General features: G+C 36.7%; 1 protein-coding gene across 1 annotated transcript in view; it reads right to left on the bottom strand.

Annotated features, from left to right (window-relative positions):
• Window positions 1-5647: 5647 nt before the first annotated feature.
• Window positions 5648-18969, bottom strand: part of LTN1 (listerin E3 ubiquitin protein ligase 1) — a 71192-nt gene continuing 57870 nt past the window's right edge. The window contains exons 25-33 of the mRNA XM_045501562.1: window positions 18727-18940; window positions 17630-17867; window positions 17220-17294; window positions 14720-14906; window positions 11449-11620; window positions 9910-10130; window positions 8338-8532; window positions 7478-7645; window positions 5648-6982 (exon numbers count right to left, since the gene is read on the bottom strand). Coding sequence (XP_045357518.1) covers window positions 6920-6982; window positions 7478-7645; window positions 8338-8532; window positions 9910-10130; window positions 11449-11620; window positions 14720-14906; window positions 17220-17294; window positions 17630-17867; window positions 18727-18940 — 1533 coding nt within the window. The 3' untranslated portion in view covers window positions 5648-6919. The remainder of the gene's footprint in view (window positions 6983-7477; window positions 7646-8337; window positions 8533-9909; window positions 10131-11448; window positions 11621-14719; window positions 14907-17219; window positions 17295-17629; window positions 17868-18726; window positions 18941-18969) is intronic.

Genomic DNA, 18969 nt, shown 5'->3' with positions numbered 1-18969 from the left:
TGGGTCACTTTATCCACTAATAATTCCACAGAACACCAGATCCCTCAAGAGTACTACAACCACCCAAAGTGTGGAAATGTCTAAATCTATGATGGTTAATCTGGGATCAATATCAGGATACAGTACTTTCTTCATGACACCACCATGTAATAGGTAAGGTTCTATTTAATGAATGGAACGGCCAGGTAAAATTTGCAGCAGGATTATTTTTTATATATGATCAAATTATGGCTGATTTGGACATATAACCATACTGTGTACGTGTGATTCAAAAAATAACCAAATGATAAGCTATGATCCCAGAATTCTTACAGGCTAAAGACTTTCAAGACATAGGTGAAGGTGAGCCTGGGTGGCTCAGTTGGTTAAGTGTCTGACTTTGGCTCAGGGCATGATCTCACGGTTCATGGGTCCGAGCTCCACGTTGGACTCTGTGCTGACAGCTCAGAGACTGGAGCCTGCTTCGGATTCTGTGTCTCCCCCTCTCTCTGCCCCTCCCCCACTCACACTCTGTCTCTCTCAAAAATAAACACACACAAAAAAGACATAGGTGAAGTATTTGGAGAAGTCCAGGTTGATTCATCCTAGATTATCATAAACCCTTCTTTTTTGTATGTACATGTAAAGCCAGGCCTGCACTACAAATGTCCTACGCAACAGCCACTAGCCACACATGGTTACTAAGACTTGAAATACATCAAGTGTGACTGAGGAACTAATTTAAAATTTATTTAAATTTAATTTTAAATTTCAATAAATTTAAACTCCAAAATGGAAAGTGATTCAGTTACTGGAAAACTTTTAAGTAGGTTTGGAAAAACTAAGGTATGTGAATTTACTTTAACTGTAAATTTTCTGAAATCTAAATACAGATCAATTATTTCTGATGAAAATTTCACATCTGAATTGAAATGTACTGTAAATTTAAAATACACACCGGATCTCAAAAATTTAATAACTAATTCTTATACGGATTACATGCTGAAATAGTATTGTGGATGCTGAGTTAAAATGTGCTATTAAAAATTAATTTCACCTATTTCTTCTTACATTTTTTTAATGTAGCTACTAGCTAACTTTATTTTAATTTTTAAAATTATTTTTATTTATTTTTGAGAGAGAGAGACAGAGCGTAAATGGGGAAGGGGGAGAGAGGAAGGGAGACGCAGAACCCGAAGCAGGCTCCAGGCACTGAGCTGTCAAGTTCACAGCCAGACGTGGGCTTGAACTCGTGAACCGCGAGATCATGACCCGAGCCAAAGTTGGATGCTCAACCAACTGAGCCACCCAGGTACCCTGCTACTAGCAAACTTCAAAATAACATATATAAAGGGGAGCCTGGGTGGCTCAGTCAGTTAAGCATCCGACTTCAGCTCAGGTCATGATCTCGCAGTTCAAGAGTTCAAGTCCCACACTGGTCTCTCTGCTGTCCCAATGAGCCCGCTTTGGATCCTCTGTCCCCACCCCCCCACCGCCGCCCTTCCCACACTTGCACACATGCCTTTCTCGCTCTCAAAAATAAACATTTAAATAAAAAATATATAAAATAACAAATATGGCTCCCATTATATTTCTATTCGATAGTGCTTGATCAGTCCATGCTCTAAGGCAATCAACTAGGGGTCATTTTGCCAGCCAGGGCACATCTGGCAATGTCTGGACATTTCTGGTTGCTACAGCTGAGATGCTGAACTGGCATCTAGTAGACAGAGGCCAAGAATGCTGCTTAACATCCTACAATGCACAGGGAAGTCCCCCAAAGAATTATGCACCTCAAAATGCCCAAAGTACCGAGGTTGAGAAACTAATTGTTTGTTCTTCAGCAGCATGGCATGCATAAAAACAAATACCATTGTCTCTTAGCAGCTTATCCTTGGATCCAATAGCTTATTTTCTTACATCAGAGAAACTGCAGCCTAGACTAAGCTGTTGAAGACATCTTCACATTTGTACTAAGTTCACCTTTAAGTCTGATTATCAACCATAGCTCATATCACAATTTGCTGAAAGCCTACCCCTTAAGATCAATAATCAGACAAGGGTATCTGCTCTCAACACTTCAACACTGGAAGGTTCTAGCCAAGGCAATTAGGCAAGAAAACGAAAGAAAAGGCATCCAGATTGGAAAAGAAGTAAAACTATCTCTATTTCCCAGTGACATGATCTTACATATAAAATTCACACATACACATACACACAAACCTATTAGAGAAAATAAGTTTAGCAAGGATGGATGGTAGAAGGTCAATATGCAAATTAAATCTGATGGTACCACATAAAGTATATTATCACTTTCTCTTTCTCATTTTACCATCTACTGGTTCGGCTTTCTCAAATCCAGAAATGAAAAGAGAATTCCATGATCCTGGTTCTGCAGTTCGAGAAGGGTCAATGCCCAGAAAAGACATTTTGAATACTGCACTAGTAAATTCTTACAAATACTGCTTGTTAATCGGTTTTGTTTTAAAGAATGAAAAGGAAGACTACCACCTGGATATACGACACACCACGGTCTTTTAGAATACTGTAACTTACCAGAAGCCAAACAGGCTCAAGTGAACAAACCTGTGGTCTTTTATAAGGTCTCTTTTTGTAAGTCTTTTATAGGACACATCACACTGTTAAAAATAAAAGAGGAAATCAATAGCCAGTACATATCTGAAATAACATATCAATTTAGAATGCCACAGATACAGAGGTTTCTTAATTTCCCCGGATACCCCTAATAAAATCTGGATACGAAATATACACATTATTTGATGCTTTGGTGCCCCTCAAAGAAGTTGCTATCCTTAAAAAAGAAATCCACAGTAAACAACAACAACAACAACAACAACAAACATTATCAAAGCTATTGAATTAGCAGCCCTCCATGCTAAACACCCAAAGTCTTTTTGAGCCCAAAGTCTTTTTGCAAGGAACTTTTATAAAACAAAAAGACAAATTCATGGAGAGGTTCAAGCATTCTGTCACAAACACACAAACTTTTTGCTTCAAATTTTGAAACAAACAAACTGAGAATAATTGAGTTGGAAGACCTTAAGGATAAGATCTGGCAAAGCCAGAAGGGCCACCTGGTTACACAGATAAAACTTAAGATGGGCACTTGTCAAATTCTTCCATAAATCAACTTATTACAGTGAGGACAAACTAGCCACAATAATAAGCAAGAGAAAGGGAGTACTTGAACTGCAGAGAATACAGCTCTCCAAGGAAAGTCTTGAAAGAACAAGAATAGAGGACTTCTTACCTACTCTTCAAGATTAATTATAAAGCTATTTTTTCAAGAATAAAGAATCTGTGTAGAATTAACACAGATAAGTAGGCCAATGGAACAGAATACAGAACCCAGAAACCAATTCACACATGGAAGAGGATTTGGTAATATAAGAGAGGAGGCACTACAAAGTTAATGGGGAACAGGCATGCTATTTGATAAAGGATGCTACGAGAACTGGTTATCAATATGGGATAGGATTTGTGCCTTGTAACAATCACAAAATTTAATTTCAGGTGTATCAGGCATATTTTGAAATTTATATCTTTTGAAACAAAATATAATTTTCTTTTAACTCAGGAGAGGAATAAATTTAAAAAAAAATTTTTTTTTCAACGTTTCAACGTTTATTTATTTTTGGGACAGAGAGAGACAGAGCATGAACGGGGGAGGGGCAGAGAGAGAGGGAGACACAGAATCGGAAACAGGCTCCAGGCTCTGAGCCATCAGCCCAGAGCCTGACGCGGGGCTCGAACTCACGGACCGCGAGATCGTGACCTGGCTGAAGTCGGACGCTTAACCGACTGTGCCACCCAGGCGCCCCATAAATTTTTAAAACCTAACACAAAAAAGGCTCAATCATAAAGGAAAAGGATGATAAATCTGACTAAATTTAACTGCAAAATTCTATATAATTAACGACAGACCACATTAAAATGAAGCCACATACTAAAAGCAGCCATGTAATAGAGAAAAACAGGTATATAGATAATAAATTCACAAAATAATGACCAGTAAATATATAAAATGAAGCTAAGGTTCCTGGTAGCCAGGGAAACAGAAATGAAAACAAAAAGCTACTATCTCATAGCTCTGACTAGAAAATTTTAAAAATATGGTAAGACTAAGTAGTGGTGATAAGACAAGAAAACCAGAATTCTCTTAAACTGTCACTGGGAGTGCAAACTTGCGTACCACTTTGGAGAGCAATCTGAGAATATCTAAAGTCAAAGAGTATACATATCTACTACCTAAAAATACATTTGAGGGACGTATGTCTGGAATACCTAGCACATCCGCATGAGCAAATATTATCAAGAATGTACACATGCAGCACGGTTCTAAAAAGCAAAAAATTGTAATTAAAATGACCATCATTGGGGGAATTGGCAGGTAAACCAATATACTAAACAACAGTTGAGTGAAAAAGCTTACAAAAGATTACATACAACAGGCTCTCGCAAAAAAAAAAAAAAATTAATAAAACTGCTATATAATTACTTATGGATGCAAACACATGGTAAAGTATAAAATCTTAAAACAGGAAAGGTCACGCCAACTTCAGAACAGATTAGCTCTGGGGAGGGAAAGAGGAGATGGCATCGGGGAGGAGTACAAAAGAGGAATATTTTATTTCTTTAAAAATCAGAAGCAAATATGGCAAAATAGTTTGTGAAGAGTACAAGGGCATTTATATTATTACTCTGTATATTTGAAATATTTTATCATTAAAAAGAATCTTAATGGGCACATATGGTATAACAATAAAATAATAACATTAATCATTCACACCACAAAAACTTATCAAGTAATAACATTAATTATTTAAGCCACAGAAACTTATGTACATACATTAGAGCATGTGATAAGAGTTAAAAATAAATTCTAAAATTTGCAATTTACATTAGGGTTTTAAATTAATAATTTTGCTAATGGGCTTTGAATCTCATGCAATTTTTTAACGTCCTTACACTAGAATTTTACGGGATGCTCTGCAGAGTTGTTAAAGCTATATAAACAAAACTTTAATCAATCATATTTTGTATTTCAGTCTTATTTTTGAAAGCCTTTTCTGTAATATATAAACAGTAACAAGCTTTACATATATTTACAAGTCTCAAAGACTAAGAGTCCTAAGTATGAAGAGTAGGTATTCCACTTTATTATAGTGTTTCACCAAGAGCCTGATGCCCTAAATACAAATGTGGAAAACAATGCTCCATTATTCCCTTTTGTGTTCTTCTTGAGGTTTGGATCAGAAGCCAAGAAGTACCAATACTGGAAAAGTTATAAACAAGGTCTTATTATAAAACCATTTTTAAAGGAAAAGTGTGTAACTTTCACAGAGGAGTAACACAATCCTTTGGGATTACTATGTCAGAGAGAGACGTAAAAGAATATTTTAAGAAAGGGGTTAAGTAGAGGTAGTAGAATTTTGCTATCTGTTCTTCACTTACTGACTCCTTGAGTCTCAAGGCTATAAGATAATAAACACTACAGAGAAAAATCCAAGACACAGATAAAACTGGGTAGGATACTGCATCTACAAATTCAACTCAAGAGGGTCCATAACTCACGCATAATACTTCACTCTCGACTACAATACTCTGACCACATTCATTCTAGTTCAATAATAACCATTTTACCCAGTTGATGGTAAGCAGTGATTTTATTTAACATGACTTGCTTTTTGCCAATTAAACATTTGCAACAGAGATGATCAGCTGATCTTTCAAGTAAACTTGCTACTAGATATGCTAATATTTCCCGTGTAATGGAAGACTGCAAAAAATGATTCCAAGTTCCAAACTTCCACATGTTTATATCTTGGGCACAATTTTTTAAGGGTAACAGTGCTGTGGCAAAAGGCAGGTTTCCACCTACTTCATTTCAGCCCATTATACTGAATTTTACTTAGTACTAAAATTATTAACTTGTACTTCTAAAGGCTGGAAAAAATAAGCTCCCCCAAATCTCTAATTTAGTGTAATCTTGGCCAGTAAGAATAGCAAAGTTTGCTTAGAAAATTGAAAGCCTCCTGCAACACTTTATAATTTTTTGTTTTTTCCAGCAATGTTAAATTTCAGAAATACTTATTTCTTCCCTCTCAATAGAGGGATAACTACCACTCTGCTTCCTGAATGAAATAATCTAATTTTTGCTTCTCTCAAATTCATATCCTCTGGAGACTCACTCAAACTGAGTAATAATAAAGTCACTGACAGATCTGCAATTCAAATTTCATTAATACATGGAAACTCTTCCACGGCAAAAGGTCAGTGCCATGAATTTAATTTTCTGAATCTCATAACCCTTGATAAATGGAGACACCTTAAAGTTCAGTTTACACTCTTTGCTATAGGATTTCAAAGCATGCTTCCAATAGCTTATAATAAGCTATATTAATAGCTTAGCCTCATTTTATCATTAAAATAATCTACAAATATCCGAATACTAATTAATTTTGTTGTCATAACTAATAAATAAGTCTTAAAATATCTGTAGATAGAAATCAACCTTCTCCATTCATTTGCGTCAGTTGGACTTTTAGAATATAGATGAACAAACTGTGTTTTTTAGTATAATATAGTTGTACAGTGCTTTCACAAATTCCAATTCTGTAATTTAGGGTTTTTCCGTATTTATTTTTAAATATACAAAAAGATTAAACTATTAATATAAATATTTTCTCTCAAATATGTAATATTCTTATGTAAAAGAAAAGGTTTCCAAACATTTACAAAGCAATCTAAAGATAAGTAAACCTGATTTAGGATCATTACATTAACCAAAATAATTTTCCAGAGAAGGTCTCATTTAAAAGGAACGCTCACTGGCCTCCTCACATCAATACTTCAAGGTGGATCCAAAGCCACACTCTGCTTGATTTACTTCAGGGATCACTTCCAATGGAAAAAATTTTCAGAAAAAGGTCTCACGACAGAGTGGACAAGTGGATTTGTTGCTAGACGTAAACCATTTGTACTGAAAAAGAAAAGGTTTTGAATGTCAAAAGAACTTTTTAAAGCTGTTGTATTACATATACATCTAAAGTAAGCTTAACAATGATAAAGTGGAAAAGGGAGAATACCAAAATTTTAGCTTCCTCCATTCATCTCCAAGATCAACACAACTCAGTGATACTTCCAAAGGCTATATAGTATGATGCTTTCTACCTACACACAGCCACGGAGACATGTGAGGAAGACAAGACCTCCTTATGAAGCAACTGTACACAGCTGATGATTAAAGAAAGAGAGCAAAGAGCTCTGATGCCAGCTGGCCCCTTCTTCCAATTTTTTCAGTCTCATTTACGCTACTGGTCTCAGTGAACTACTAATTATCTTTTGCAGATTTTGAAAAATCATTTTAATATTAACTACATTTAAGAGTTTAACATTGTTTTCTTTTCCAAAATTAGATATCACACATATAAAATATACAAAAAATAGAAATAAGCTAATTTCTCTTTGGACTTACCAAGCAGGCTGAATGGAACTTCTTCTTGCATGTTCTACAGGCTTTTTTTGGAAGAGAATAGTTGAAACCATGAATGACTGAGAAACAGATCATGCAATCTTCAACACCCTCAAAACGTTTGTCTACATTATTTTTCCATAATGCTAGGCCTTCCATAATGCTTCCATTCTGTTAACAACAAGAAAAGAAAAAGAGAGTAAACATGCCCTGAAGTGCACCAAGGTTATTTTTATTCAATTTCATAAATTTTAAAATTAAATTTTAATTTGGAGAGGAGAGAATCTGCTTGGCTATCTTCACACCTCCTGTTTTCTGAATGCTGGTTTTTAAAATGACCTCCCAGTTTCAGGAACTAGATATAATTTCTCTTCACTAAAGACAGACTTGAAAGAAAGGCTTCTGCACCAATACATCAAGCTTTATAGTATCAATGTGTAAACAACTATAATTTGTTTTAAAAGTCAAAGATCTCTGAGTAGTGGGATTTCCCTAATCACAGAAGGACAGGTGAAATCTTAGACTAAAAGTAGCTCCAAAGACATTCATCAGTCTGGTATCTTACAACAAGATTCCCTCTCAAACAACTTCCGTAACACTACATATTTATTGTTCCAGGTCATCCACAATGCCAGTGGAGTAGAGTCAATCCCTCTCAAATACCAGGAAAGAGATTGTAGAACCTTAAAAATTAAAACAGCTTGGCAGGTTCAAGTCATTTAGGCATATATGTGTGCTGACCCAAGGAAATACAGTGTATCGGTTTCAGCCTCAAGCAGAAGGGATGTATTTTAAGTTTGCCCTTTCAAAGAGCAGGTCAGCAGTGCTCTATCTGGGAGGTCAATGTGGACACAGATACTTACTTGATGGGTGAGGTAAGTGCTCAACTGCAGCATCCAGTTCCGCCACTGCTGAACAGCCACTCCCACTCTCTTCCCACTCTCCACGGTTATTGAGCCCAGTGGATAATTTGAAGGCAGCTGTATAATAAGCTCAATAACTATGTCCTCAATAGCGTAAGTAGCCATCACTTCTCGAGTAGTAGCCCGAGCTTTAACCTGCAACATGGGAAAGGTAATACTTTCTTGCAAATTTCTTTCTTTTGTTCAAAAAACATCTTGATAGGATAGTCAGTCTTCATTCAAAGACAACACAGGTAAGCACGTTGGTTTATTAGACAAGAGGTATTTAGTAAATAGGTTTATATTTTAAAGTGATTTTCATGAAATTCAAAGTCAGTTTCAAAAGAAATTCTGCTCATAAAAATGTATGTTTTATAATATTTGGCTTATCACATAAGTTTGTGAACAGACCAATGACAGAATGAGTTTTTAATTATTCCTTTTCTTCCACACAGGGTATCAAATATCACTTCTATTTCGAAGTCTCCCAAGTCTTTCTCTGCCATCGCATTCTCTTGAGCTTTAAAGCCAACCATCAACTGTTGGACTATTTCCACCTACTAACCAGCTACAAGTTCAAAAAATCACCACAAAATTTCTAACATTCCTCTCCTTTTATGGAACAGTCCCATTGATACTACCTCACTCAGGTCCTCCTCGTTACTCGTAATGTCTACACTAGTGGTATCTCCTGGCTATGCATTTGTACCCAACCTCCATGCCAACAGCCAGTACTATACATTGCAGTCAGAGCAATTTCACAGATTAGAACTCTGACAGCATCACTTGCCTCAAAGGAAAGTTTTCAGTGGCTAAATAGGACCAAATTATTTTAGACTATTATTTGAGGCCTTTCCCAATATGGCCTAATTCATCATGGAAGCAGCTGGTTCTCTATTTACTTTCAGGAATCCTACTGCGTGTGAATACCGACTTATTCGTCATTTCTTACGCAGTCACAGAAATTACATTCTCATCTGCAAACTTTTTGCTTTTGCAATACTGCTTCTTCTATATTCAATCCCTTTCCCCTCATTGTCTTGCCCACTTCAAAGTAATCTTTCTCCATAAAGTTGCATCCAATCTCTTCAGCCAGATGAACCTTTCCCACTCTGATCGCAGAGCACTCTTCCTCTTAATGAGCCACATTTTAGTTTCCAGTTGCAAAAAAGATTATCAGGATCACACTTTCCCCTTTATCAGATTATATGTGATTACACAATAAGGATCTGGCCCTACTAAACCATTCATTTCCCAAGTGATTGACACACAGTGCCTGGAATGGTTTTCCAGTATATATTTTGAATGAACTAACGAATGTTCAAAAACTTTGATGGGGATATATGAAATCATAACACTGTTTTTGACAATGACAATGACAATGAGATTTGACACCTAAGAATCAGAAAACAAAGTAGACAATTTGTATAATTCTGAACCACTGGTTAATATTGTGATGATATACACTACAAATGGCAGACATAATCAATATTCAAACAGCTTTCCTGGAAAAAAATTCAAGATAATACTAACCGTCATGCCATTAAATAGTTGTGTACTTGTTTGTACAGAAGAAATTTCTTGAAAAGAAAGAACACTGCTCACATACTTGCTTGTAAATCTATCTACAATATTGAAAACACGCTTCTCACTACTATTCCACCACAGCCTAACCATGGCAGGTAAGTCTTTTAATGTCATATGATAGACTGAACAAGCCAAGTGTGGGATATGGTATGGAAGAGTTGCTGTTTCTGAGGAAAAAACAAAGTCTTAGTTAGTAACAGGTATTTCTTACATAGAATAACAGACTAGAACATCATTTTTAATTCTTTAATGCTAGAGCCAGAGCTCATAAAATAAACATACCAAAGAAACCAGAACTCTGGAGCATTAGCTTTCTCTCATACGTTCAAAGTGAACCATTAGAATGGCAAAAAAGAAGCAAAAAGAAGGAAGATTCCAACTGACAATGAAAACTCTGCCTAGAAATAGCATTCTGTATTCCACATGACAGATCACAAAAGAAGAGGAACATTCATATTTTAAAAAAGAGGACCCCCACCCCCTGCCCCCAGGGGTGGAAAAAAAATTAAATAAAAAGGAGGAAAGGTTTAAAGACTGTCTTTCTTATAAATTATGAAAAGGAGTTTGGCCCCTACACTTTCCCCAGAGCTCACTGATGTGTTATACAAAAATCCTAGAATATCCACTTCAATACTCATAAGACATAGTACCCTCCTCAGATCTCCAAGGCATTTAAAAAATTCCAATTGCAAGGAAACCACTTAAAACACTATAGTACAACTAGATGCATGTATATCTATCCCCTCAGCTAAAATCTGAGCTCATGGAGTGAAAGAAATAAATTTCATTCATCTTTGTTTTCCCAACTGAAGGCTACTTATATATAAGTATATATTATGCTTATAAATATAGACTATTTACTTATAAAGACTTATAAGACCACAGAATTATCTAAGACTATAAGACTTATCTGAGACTCTTAAGTATATAAGACCATTTATAAGTATATATTATTATTTTATAAAACATTATCATATAGTTGCTTATAGAATATTGGCTTACAGAATAAAAGATAACAGTCTCAACAAACTAGGCTTCAAAATGTAAATTCTTGGGGCGCCTGGGTGGCGCAGTCAGTTAAGCGTCCGACTTCAGCCAGGTCACGATCTCACGGTCCGTGAGTTCAAGCCCCGCATCGGGCTCTGGGCTGATGGCTCAGAGCCTGGAGTCTGTTTCCGATTCTGTGTCTCCCTCTCTCTCTGCCCCTCCCCCGTTCATGCTCTGTCTCTCTCTGTCCCAAAAATAAATAAACGTTGGAAAAGAAAAAAAACAAAACAAAAAAAATCAAAATGTAAATTCTTACCCTTACCCACAAAATCTAAGTGTATGTCCTATTTAAATGAATATGGAAAATAGTATCCTTCAACATTCTTGTGGCCACAACTCACATTTGGGGTTATTCTCCAAACTTGCAAGAATAAAGCATAATAAATACAACCCAATATGGACGTAGTCTCCACGAAAAAACACAAACACACGTCTTACCTCTAATACTCAACTGGAGCTCTTCCGTAAAGAATGTTTTAGGCTCCTTATTAGAGAGCTCAATAGCTGTCTCTGCATAAGTTGGATTTTCTGGCATCAGCCTGAACAGGTGATAGAGCAATTTATTCAAACTTTTTGTTTTTCGAAGGTACATTGAATACAGTGCCCGAAGCTGGTGGGGAGTAAAGAATTTTTGTTAGTAAACCCAATTAAACCAAGAGAAGCAGTAGAGAAGAACAAACCAAAATAGAATAGATTGTACAACACAATGAAAAAGGCATTAATTTGAACACTTAGAATTACATGGAGGAGTCCTACAAAGTATGTGCCACATCTGTACTTTCCAAACATGTCATTTGATGGCACTGCTCCCTTTCTTTCTTCACAAACAAGCAGAAGTTTTCACTATCCCCTCATTATTAGACATATGCTTCCAACATCTTTCTCAAACTATCTCCCTGTTAGCGTTCATCTCTACTTGGAGTCTCTCAAAATCTACTCCCCACTCCCCAGGGGATTTTCTCCCTCTCCCTCCCAAATCTTCCACTTATCTTTCAAAATCCTGCTTAAAACTAATCCCATTTTTATGACTGACTTCACACCATATCAAACACTCCACCAGCTTTATTCACCATAACCAAAAAGTGGAAACAATCTAAATGTCCATCAGTGGATAAATGAATAAACAAAATGTGGTATACTGATACAATGGAATACTATTCGGTCATAAAAGGGAATGTGGTACTGGGGCACCTGGGTGGCTCAGTCAGTTAAGCGTCTTGGTCTCAGGTCATGATCTCACCATCCGTGAGTTTGAGCCCCCTATCAGGCTCTCTGCTGGCAGTACAGAGCCTGCTTTGGATCCTCTATCTCCCTCTCTCTGCCCCTCCCCCACTGGTGCTTGCTCTCTCTCTCCCTCTCTCTCTCTCTCTCATAAACACTGAAAAAAGGAATGTAGTGCTGATACATGCCATACATAGCATGCATGAATTTGCAAACATCATGCTAAGTGAAATAAGTCAGACACAATGAAAGACCACATATGTGAAATGTTCACAATAGGCAAATCCACAGAGATACAACATAGATTGGTGGCTGCCAGGGGCTGGCTGGAGGGTTTGAGAGGAAATGGCACAGTTTGCAAATGGGTAAAGGTTCCTTAATTCAGGTGCTGACATGTTCTAAGATTAGATGGTGGTGATATTTACGCAATTCTGTGACTATAGCAGAAATACAAAACTGTATACTTTAAGTAAGTAAATTTGATAGTATGTGAAATACATCTCAGTAACAGATGATGAAACTCAGTTTCATCTCTTATGAAACACACATATGCGCATAGCTTTGTTCCAGTTCAATCTGGTTCACTGGGAGTTTTGTTTGTAAGAAAAAATTTTTAAAAAACCAGACTTAGGACTGATAAGTTTTTTAAAAAAAATCCTCAGCTTGTTTTAGAATTTATCTAATTAGTGCTATTAACATCAGTTATTCTGGTTTAGTATCTATAGCTTAATTCAAGTTCCAGGCTCAGTATGTGCTGCTCTACAATTCTTTGTAGAGCTTTCCCTAAACATGTAGGTCAATGGTTTAATGAAAAAAGTGATGCCTAGTTCTTTTCTTTTCTTTTTTTTAAGTTTACTATTTATTTTGAGAGAGAGAGAGAGAGCGCGCGCTCAAGTAGAGGAGGGGCAGACAGAGAGGGAGAAAGAGAGAATCCCAATGAATCCCATGGGTTCGATCCCATGAACTGTGAGATCATCACCTGAGCTGAGATCAAGAGTTAGATGCTTAACCAACTGAGTCACCCAGGCACCTGTGCATGGCCATTTTCTAAATTTCTGAATATAAGACAATAAGAACAAAATTCCTACACGTGGAAGCCTCACTTTCCTCCAACTTTTTAGAGATCAACAGTATTTTAAGAAACAAATGTAAAAGCCCAACAAGGAGTTCTTGAACTATATCACCAGCAAATAAAACTATCTCAAGTCACAAACATTAAGTGGCAGGCTTGAAGAAAAATAAAACTATTTTTTTAAAGTTTATTTATTTATTTTGAGAGAGAGAGAGAACATGCAGGAAGGGCAGAGAGAAGGGGAGAGAGAGAATCCCAAGCAGGCTCCACACTGTCAGTGCAGAGCCAGACATGGGGCTCGATCCCATGAACCACGAGATCATGACCTGAGCTGAAACCTAGAGTCAGACGCTTAACCTACTGAGCCACCAGGCACCCCAGAAAAATAAAACAATTTAAATATCTAGATCACTGTTGCTTCTCTGATTTGACTTTCCCCTTAGATATAAAAATAAAAAGATGCATTTGTTCATGTATTTGTATCAGGATCTGAACTATCAGCAACAACATAAATTATAACTTAAGAAATATGAAAAAAATCACATTTGAAAAGAATGCCATATTTAGTCACATCTTAAATATGAGGTAATAAACTGTCGGTTATTCGTACTGTCAAAAAGCCACTGTTTATATTTAAAAAGTCCTAAGTTTATTAAACTGACTCAATCAGTATTTGATTAAAACTTTTAAAATGGGGAACTGCCTAAAGAGTGAAAAGGAAAAAAAAAAAAAAAACAACCACACACACACAAAAAAAACTAGTAGATTTTTCCAGCTTCCCTCCTAGACAATGAGGTCTTACTACCTAAACATGAGACAAGAGAGACATCTAGTGGCTGCTAGAATTTGGGCAAAAGAGTTCTCAGATATTTTCACCAATGAGAAATAATAGTTTGAATTACACAGGTAACATTTTACAGATCTTTCTCTATACATTGATTTTCAAGTAAGGTATATTCCCAATGATGTTTTGACTAGAACCTCCACAAGAGTCAGAAGCTAACCAAAAAAAAAAAAAAAAAAAAAAAACCCAGCAAGATAGAATTCTTTTGAAATTATTACCATGGCAATACAAAATTAAATTATATAACTCTTGTTCCCTGCAATAAAAGGACTTGGTGGCTACATTCAGTTAGAAAAAAACTGATTCAAGCACATTCCAGAGATTAATTACTTTTGCAAAAACTGTGTGTGTTGGCGGTGGGGGGCGGGGGGGGGGGGAGTTGGAGGGGAGATCAGGAAGTAAGGGACAGAAATAAATTTAGCAGAATATCTGAAGTTAGCCAGATAAGATTAGATTAAAATGTGAGGCATTTCCCCCTGGTTTTCAAATGCAGGGGAAACAAAGGGTTTAGGACAGTAACAAAGAAACACATAGAAGACAGAACTGTCAAAAGTTATTGTGTCTTTATTTACCTGAGATGAAGCTGCTTTGAAGAAAGTAAGTATTAATTTCCAAGTGAGGAGATATCCCAGAACATAGCAGAAGTCTTCACTCAGTGGCTTAATAGTAACTATCTGTCCAACAGGAATACACCCCAAAACATTTTCTAGTAAGTCCTCTTGAGTGCTAAGAAGAGACATCAGCGCTGCTGGTGGTGACCTAAGAATCAATGGTCAAACACCACAATTTCCTCCATAACTTGTCTTTTAAAAAACTGATGATTTCCCACAAACCATTTTTGGGTTCCTGGGTGACTCAGTTAAGCTTCCAACTCTTGATTTCGGCTTAGGTCATGATCTCACAGTTCACGAGTTCAAGCCCCACATCCGGCTCTGCACTGACAGCATGGAGCCTGCTTGGGATTCTCTCTCCCTCTCTCTTTCTGCCCCTCCCTTGCTCATGCTTACTCACACTCTCTCTCTCAAAATAAACAAACTTAAAAAAATTTTTTTTAAGTCCCCCTTATAATTCAGTTTTAACTTCTAATTTTGCATAATGGCAATTACAGAATCTGGGAGACATAAAATGTATGAATGTATATAAAATACATAAATATATACTTTTTCATATTTATTTAACAAATACATAGGATGTATATATATATTTTAAAGTTTCTATATTATTGTTGAGAGAGAGAGACCATGAACAAGGGAGGGGCAGAGAGAGAGGGAGAGAGAGAATCCCAAGCAGGTTCTGTGCTGTCAGCAAAAAGCCCAAAGCAGGACTCCAGAGATCATGACTTGAGCCAAAATCAGGAGTCAGACGCTAAACCAACTGAGCCACCCAGACACCCCTCAAATACATAAAATATAAACATAAGTTTTGTATTTATAAACATGTAAAATTTTTCATATTTGTATATTTTAAAAATATATGAAATATACTATAAAATATAGGCTCTAGACGTTAGCACTTAAAAGAAAGACCCTTTTAGAAAAGATATATTTCAACCTTCCGTTTTATGGATGGGGAAAAAGAAATTCACACAGCCACAAACGCTAAATGATTGGTCTCAAGTCCGTCAGCTATAGGAAGGGGAATGATGAGGGATACCAACTCCTACCAGGTCCCTAGAAAGGCATAAAAGCATAAGACGGTGTACGTCTTTTCAGGAAAGTAAATTCAATATTCAAATTAACTCATGACAATGTAAGTTAATTTTCTTCTTTCCTAAACTAGTGCACTCTTTAACACTTTCGGATAAACTTAGGAGATTCTCAAAAAGTGAAGTAGTTATGTATATCCTGTCAAATTCTGACACTGTAGTTCAGTTCTCTCTCACCTCTGTAATGTTTCTTTCCTTGTGGCCTCCTTTTCCCAGCCCACAAACACAGGTCTTCTTCAAACTTCTGCCGTTAGGTTTTTACCTTCAACACCACCATCCCATGTACCAACCCTTCTCTATTCCACACCGACAGTGACTAGATTTGACAAATACCAACTCAGATATCTCTCCACTTTCCACACTGCTCTCCATGTACTGTTACTGTTTCTAGGATGGTCTCCATGTCTGCTTGCTTCTTTGTATAATTTGATTCATACTATAGCCAGAATCAGCTGGTACTGTTCCCATCTTCTACCAAATATGCCCCCAACCCCAGAAAATGTAATTTTTAAGGCCCTTTTATTATCTTAAGTACCCTTCCAGCTTTATTTTCCACTATACCTTCCCTGACTACTCCACATATTCACTCACTTATCCTTTTATTCAGCAAATGATCGGTATTTATGGGTCTGCTTTAGGCCAGGAACCATTCTGGGTGCTATGAACACAGTCGGGAACAAAAGACAAAATTCCTGACTTCACAGAGCTTCCACTCCAGTGGAGGACAATAAAAAATGTGTTGAGTGGCAACTACTCAACACCCCCAAACATATCCTGAATATTCATGCCTTTATGCCTTTGCACGTGGTATTCCCTTAACTTACATGGCCTTCCCCGCCCTGCTGAAGTGCTACCTAACTTTAAAGATCCAGCATCAATGTCTCCTCCTCCAGAAAAAGTCTTCCCTGCTGGTGCACAGCAGCTGTCTCTCTGACAGCCTGCTGCCTACCCTCTTCCATACCACCTGCCACACACTGGCTACTACCATAGAGGAATACTGTCTATAACAGATTATAAGCTTCTTAAGGACAAGAAGGATTACTCAACACCATAGTCTCCCGTTAGCATTTAATTACTACTCTGCATAAAGTGGGTGCTCAATAGATATTGGAATTGATACAGTTTCCACACCTATCATGCGGTCAAAGTAAGTTTTGCTAAAATGTAGCAAATTGAAAATATAACTTAGGAACAATTAAGGAGAGAAACTATCTTTCTGGCTGAATTCTAGATTTCATTTATATCTTACAGAGAACTTTAAAAGATATATTGAATATATACTCTAAATTTTGAGCTTTTCCATTTATCAATCTTCTAAAGTTACAAGGTAGATTATAAGAATTAAAAAAATTATTTAAAAAACTTACAAGGCTGGTTCTTCTTCTTCATCTCCGTATGACTTCAGATTATCCTGATCATATTGTGGTAATTCAGGCATCAATCTGCGGGTCAGAATATATTTCATATTATATTAAATTGTTCATTGTTAAATCATGCTCAAGAGCAGAAAGACCAATACTTACTTTGTAATGAGGATATTTTTAAATGGTTGTTTTCTGAAATAACCAACAATGGCCAGGACTATCTAAATGGAAAACTGTGTATGGAGAATAGTGACCTACATGATCAAAACTTTGGCATCCCTGTTATTAAAACGCATGATCAAGTTTTGTGCTTTGTTTTTGGTTTTTTACTTTGACTTTTTAATGACTAAGAGAACTAATATATTCTATTTTTTATACCACCACCACAATAATTCAATTGGAAGAATTCTTACTTGTATAGCATATGGTAAACAGCAATTTGCACAGGCCGAGCTCTGTAGAGGAGTAATGGGGCCAAAGTATTTAGCAAAGTCTGAAGATATTCTGGTAAGTTTGTTTTTTGGCCAGCAACCAATTTTGAAGGGAGTTTTTGACTCAATAGCTGGTCCTTTGGGATATATGTTAATGTTTCACACATGGGCTTCAGCACTGCATTCTGGAAGGATGTTTCACATGTATCTTTGCTTTCTCCTGATGACAAAAAGGAAAGAAATATGCACATCCCAACACAAAGTAAGTAATACAGCTTGACTGATTCACAGAATGTCAGATGTCATTATTTAAAAAATGTTTATTTTTGGGAGAGTGTAAGTGGGAAAGGGGCAGAGAGACATGGGGACAGAGGATCCAAAGTGGACTCTGTGCTGACAGCACAAAGCCTAGTGCAGGGCTTGAACCCATGAACCACGAGTTCATAACCTGAGCTGAAGTCAGACTCTCAACTGACTAAGCCACCCAGGCGCCCCCAAATGTCATTTAAGAAAATGAAGTTAAAAATTGACAAACATTAGTACTGTCCTAGCTAGAAACTGTCATTTTAGCAGGTGATCATACTGTTTAATAACTTCTATTAAAAAAGAGAGAAGTTTGGGGCTCCCAAGTGGCTCAGTCTGTTAAATGTCCCAACTCTTGATTTCGGGTCAGGTTATGATCTCATGGTTAGTGAGTTCAAGCCCGACATGGGGCTCTGCATTGACAGTGCAGAGCCTGCTTGGGATTCTCTCTCTCCCTCTCTTTCTGCCCCTAGCCCACTTGTGCTAAATAAGTAAACTTAAAACAATTAAAAAAAAGAGAAGTTTGAGTTATAAATAATCTACTCATGTTATCCGAATTACTATTATTTTAATGCAATAGACTTTGGATAATTTGTTATTTTTCAATTCTTGACTGTAAAGCAGAAGCATATGTGATGCTTCTAGATGCCAAGCTTTTTCTCAGGCTCTTTTCTTAACTATTCTGTACTGTTTGACTTAAACATCCAAAGTATTTGTTTTGAAATTTTCAACCAGTCATTTGCAATGAATCTCACTATGATTCCCCTTCCACTTGCCTGTAACAGTCACCAAAAGAGGTAAAAGCAAATTGTGGATGCCTTGGGAAAAAAATTCTTTCCATTCACTGATTAGATTCACGGGGAGATTGCCAATGGTGTCCAGAGTTGTGGAATCAAAAAAAGCACTGAGCTCACAGGCCAAATCACAGCTGACACAGGCAAACAGTTGTACAAGTGGAACAGAATACAGTGTGTGATTCTCCCTTGTTGTCTGAAGAAACAAAAATATAATAGGTAAGC

Source organism: Leopardus geoffroyi, chromosome C2 (genome assembly GCF_018350155.1).
Source record: "Leopardus geoffroyi isolate Oge1 chromosome C2, O.geoffroyi_Oge1_pat1.0, whole genome shotgun sequence".
In the NCBI taxonomy this organism is placed as follows: domain Eukaryota; kingdom Metazoa; phylum Chordata; class Mammalia; order Carnivora; family Felidae; genus Leopardus; species Leopardus geoffroyi.
The sequence above is the reverse complement of the archived record's forward strand: the minus strand, read 5'-3'. Positions and strand labels throughout refer to the sequence as shown.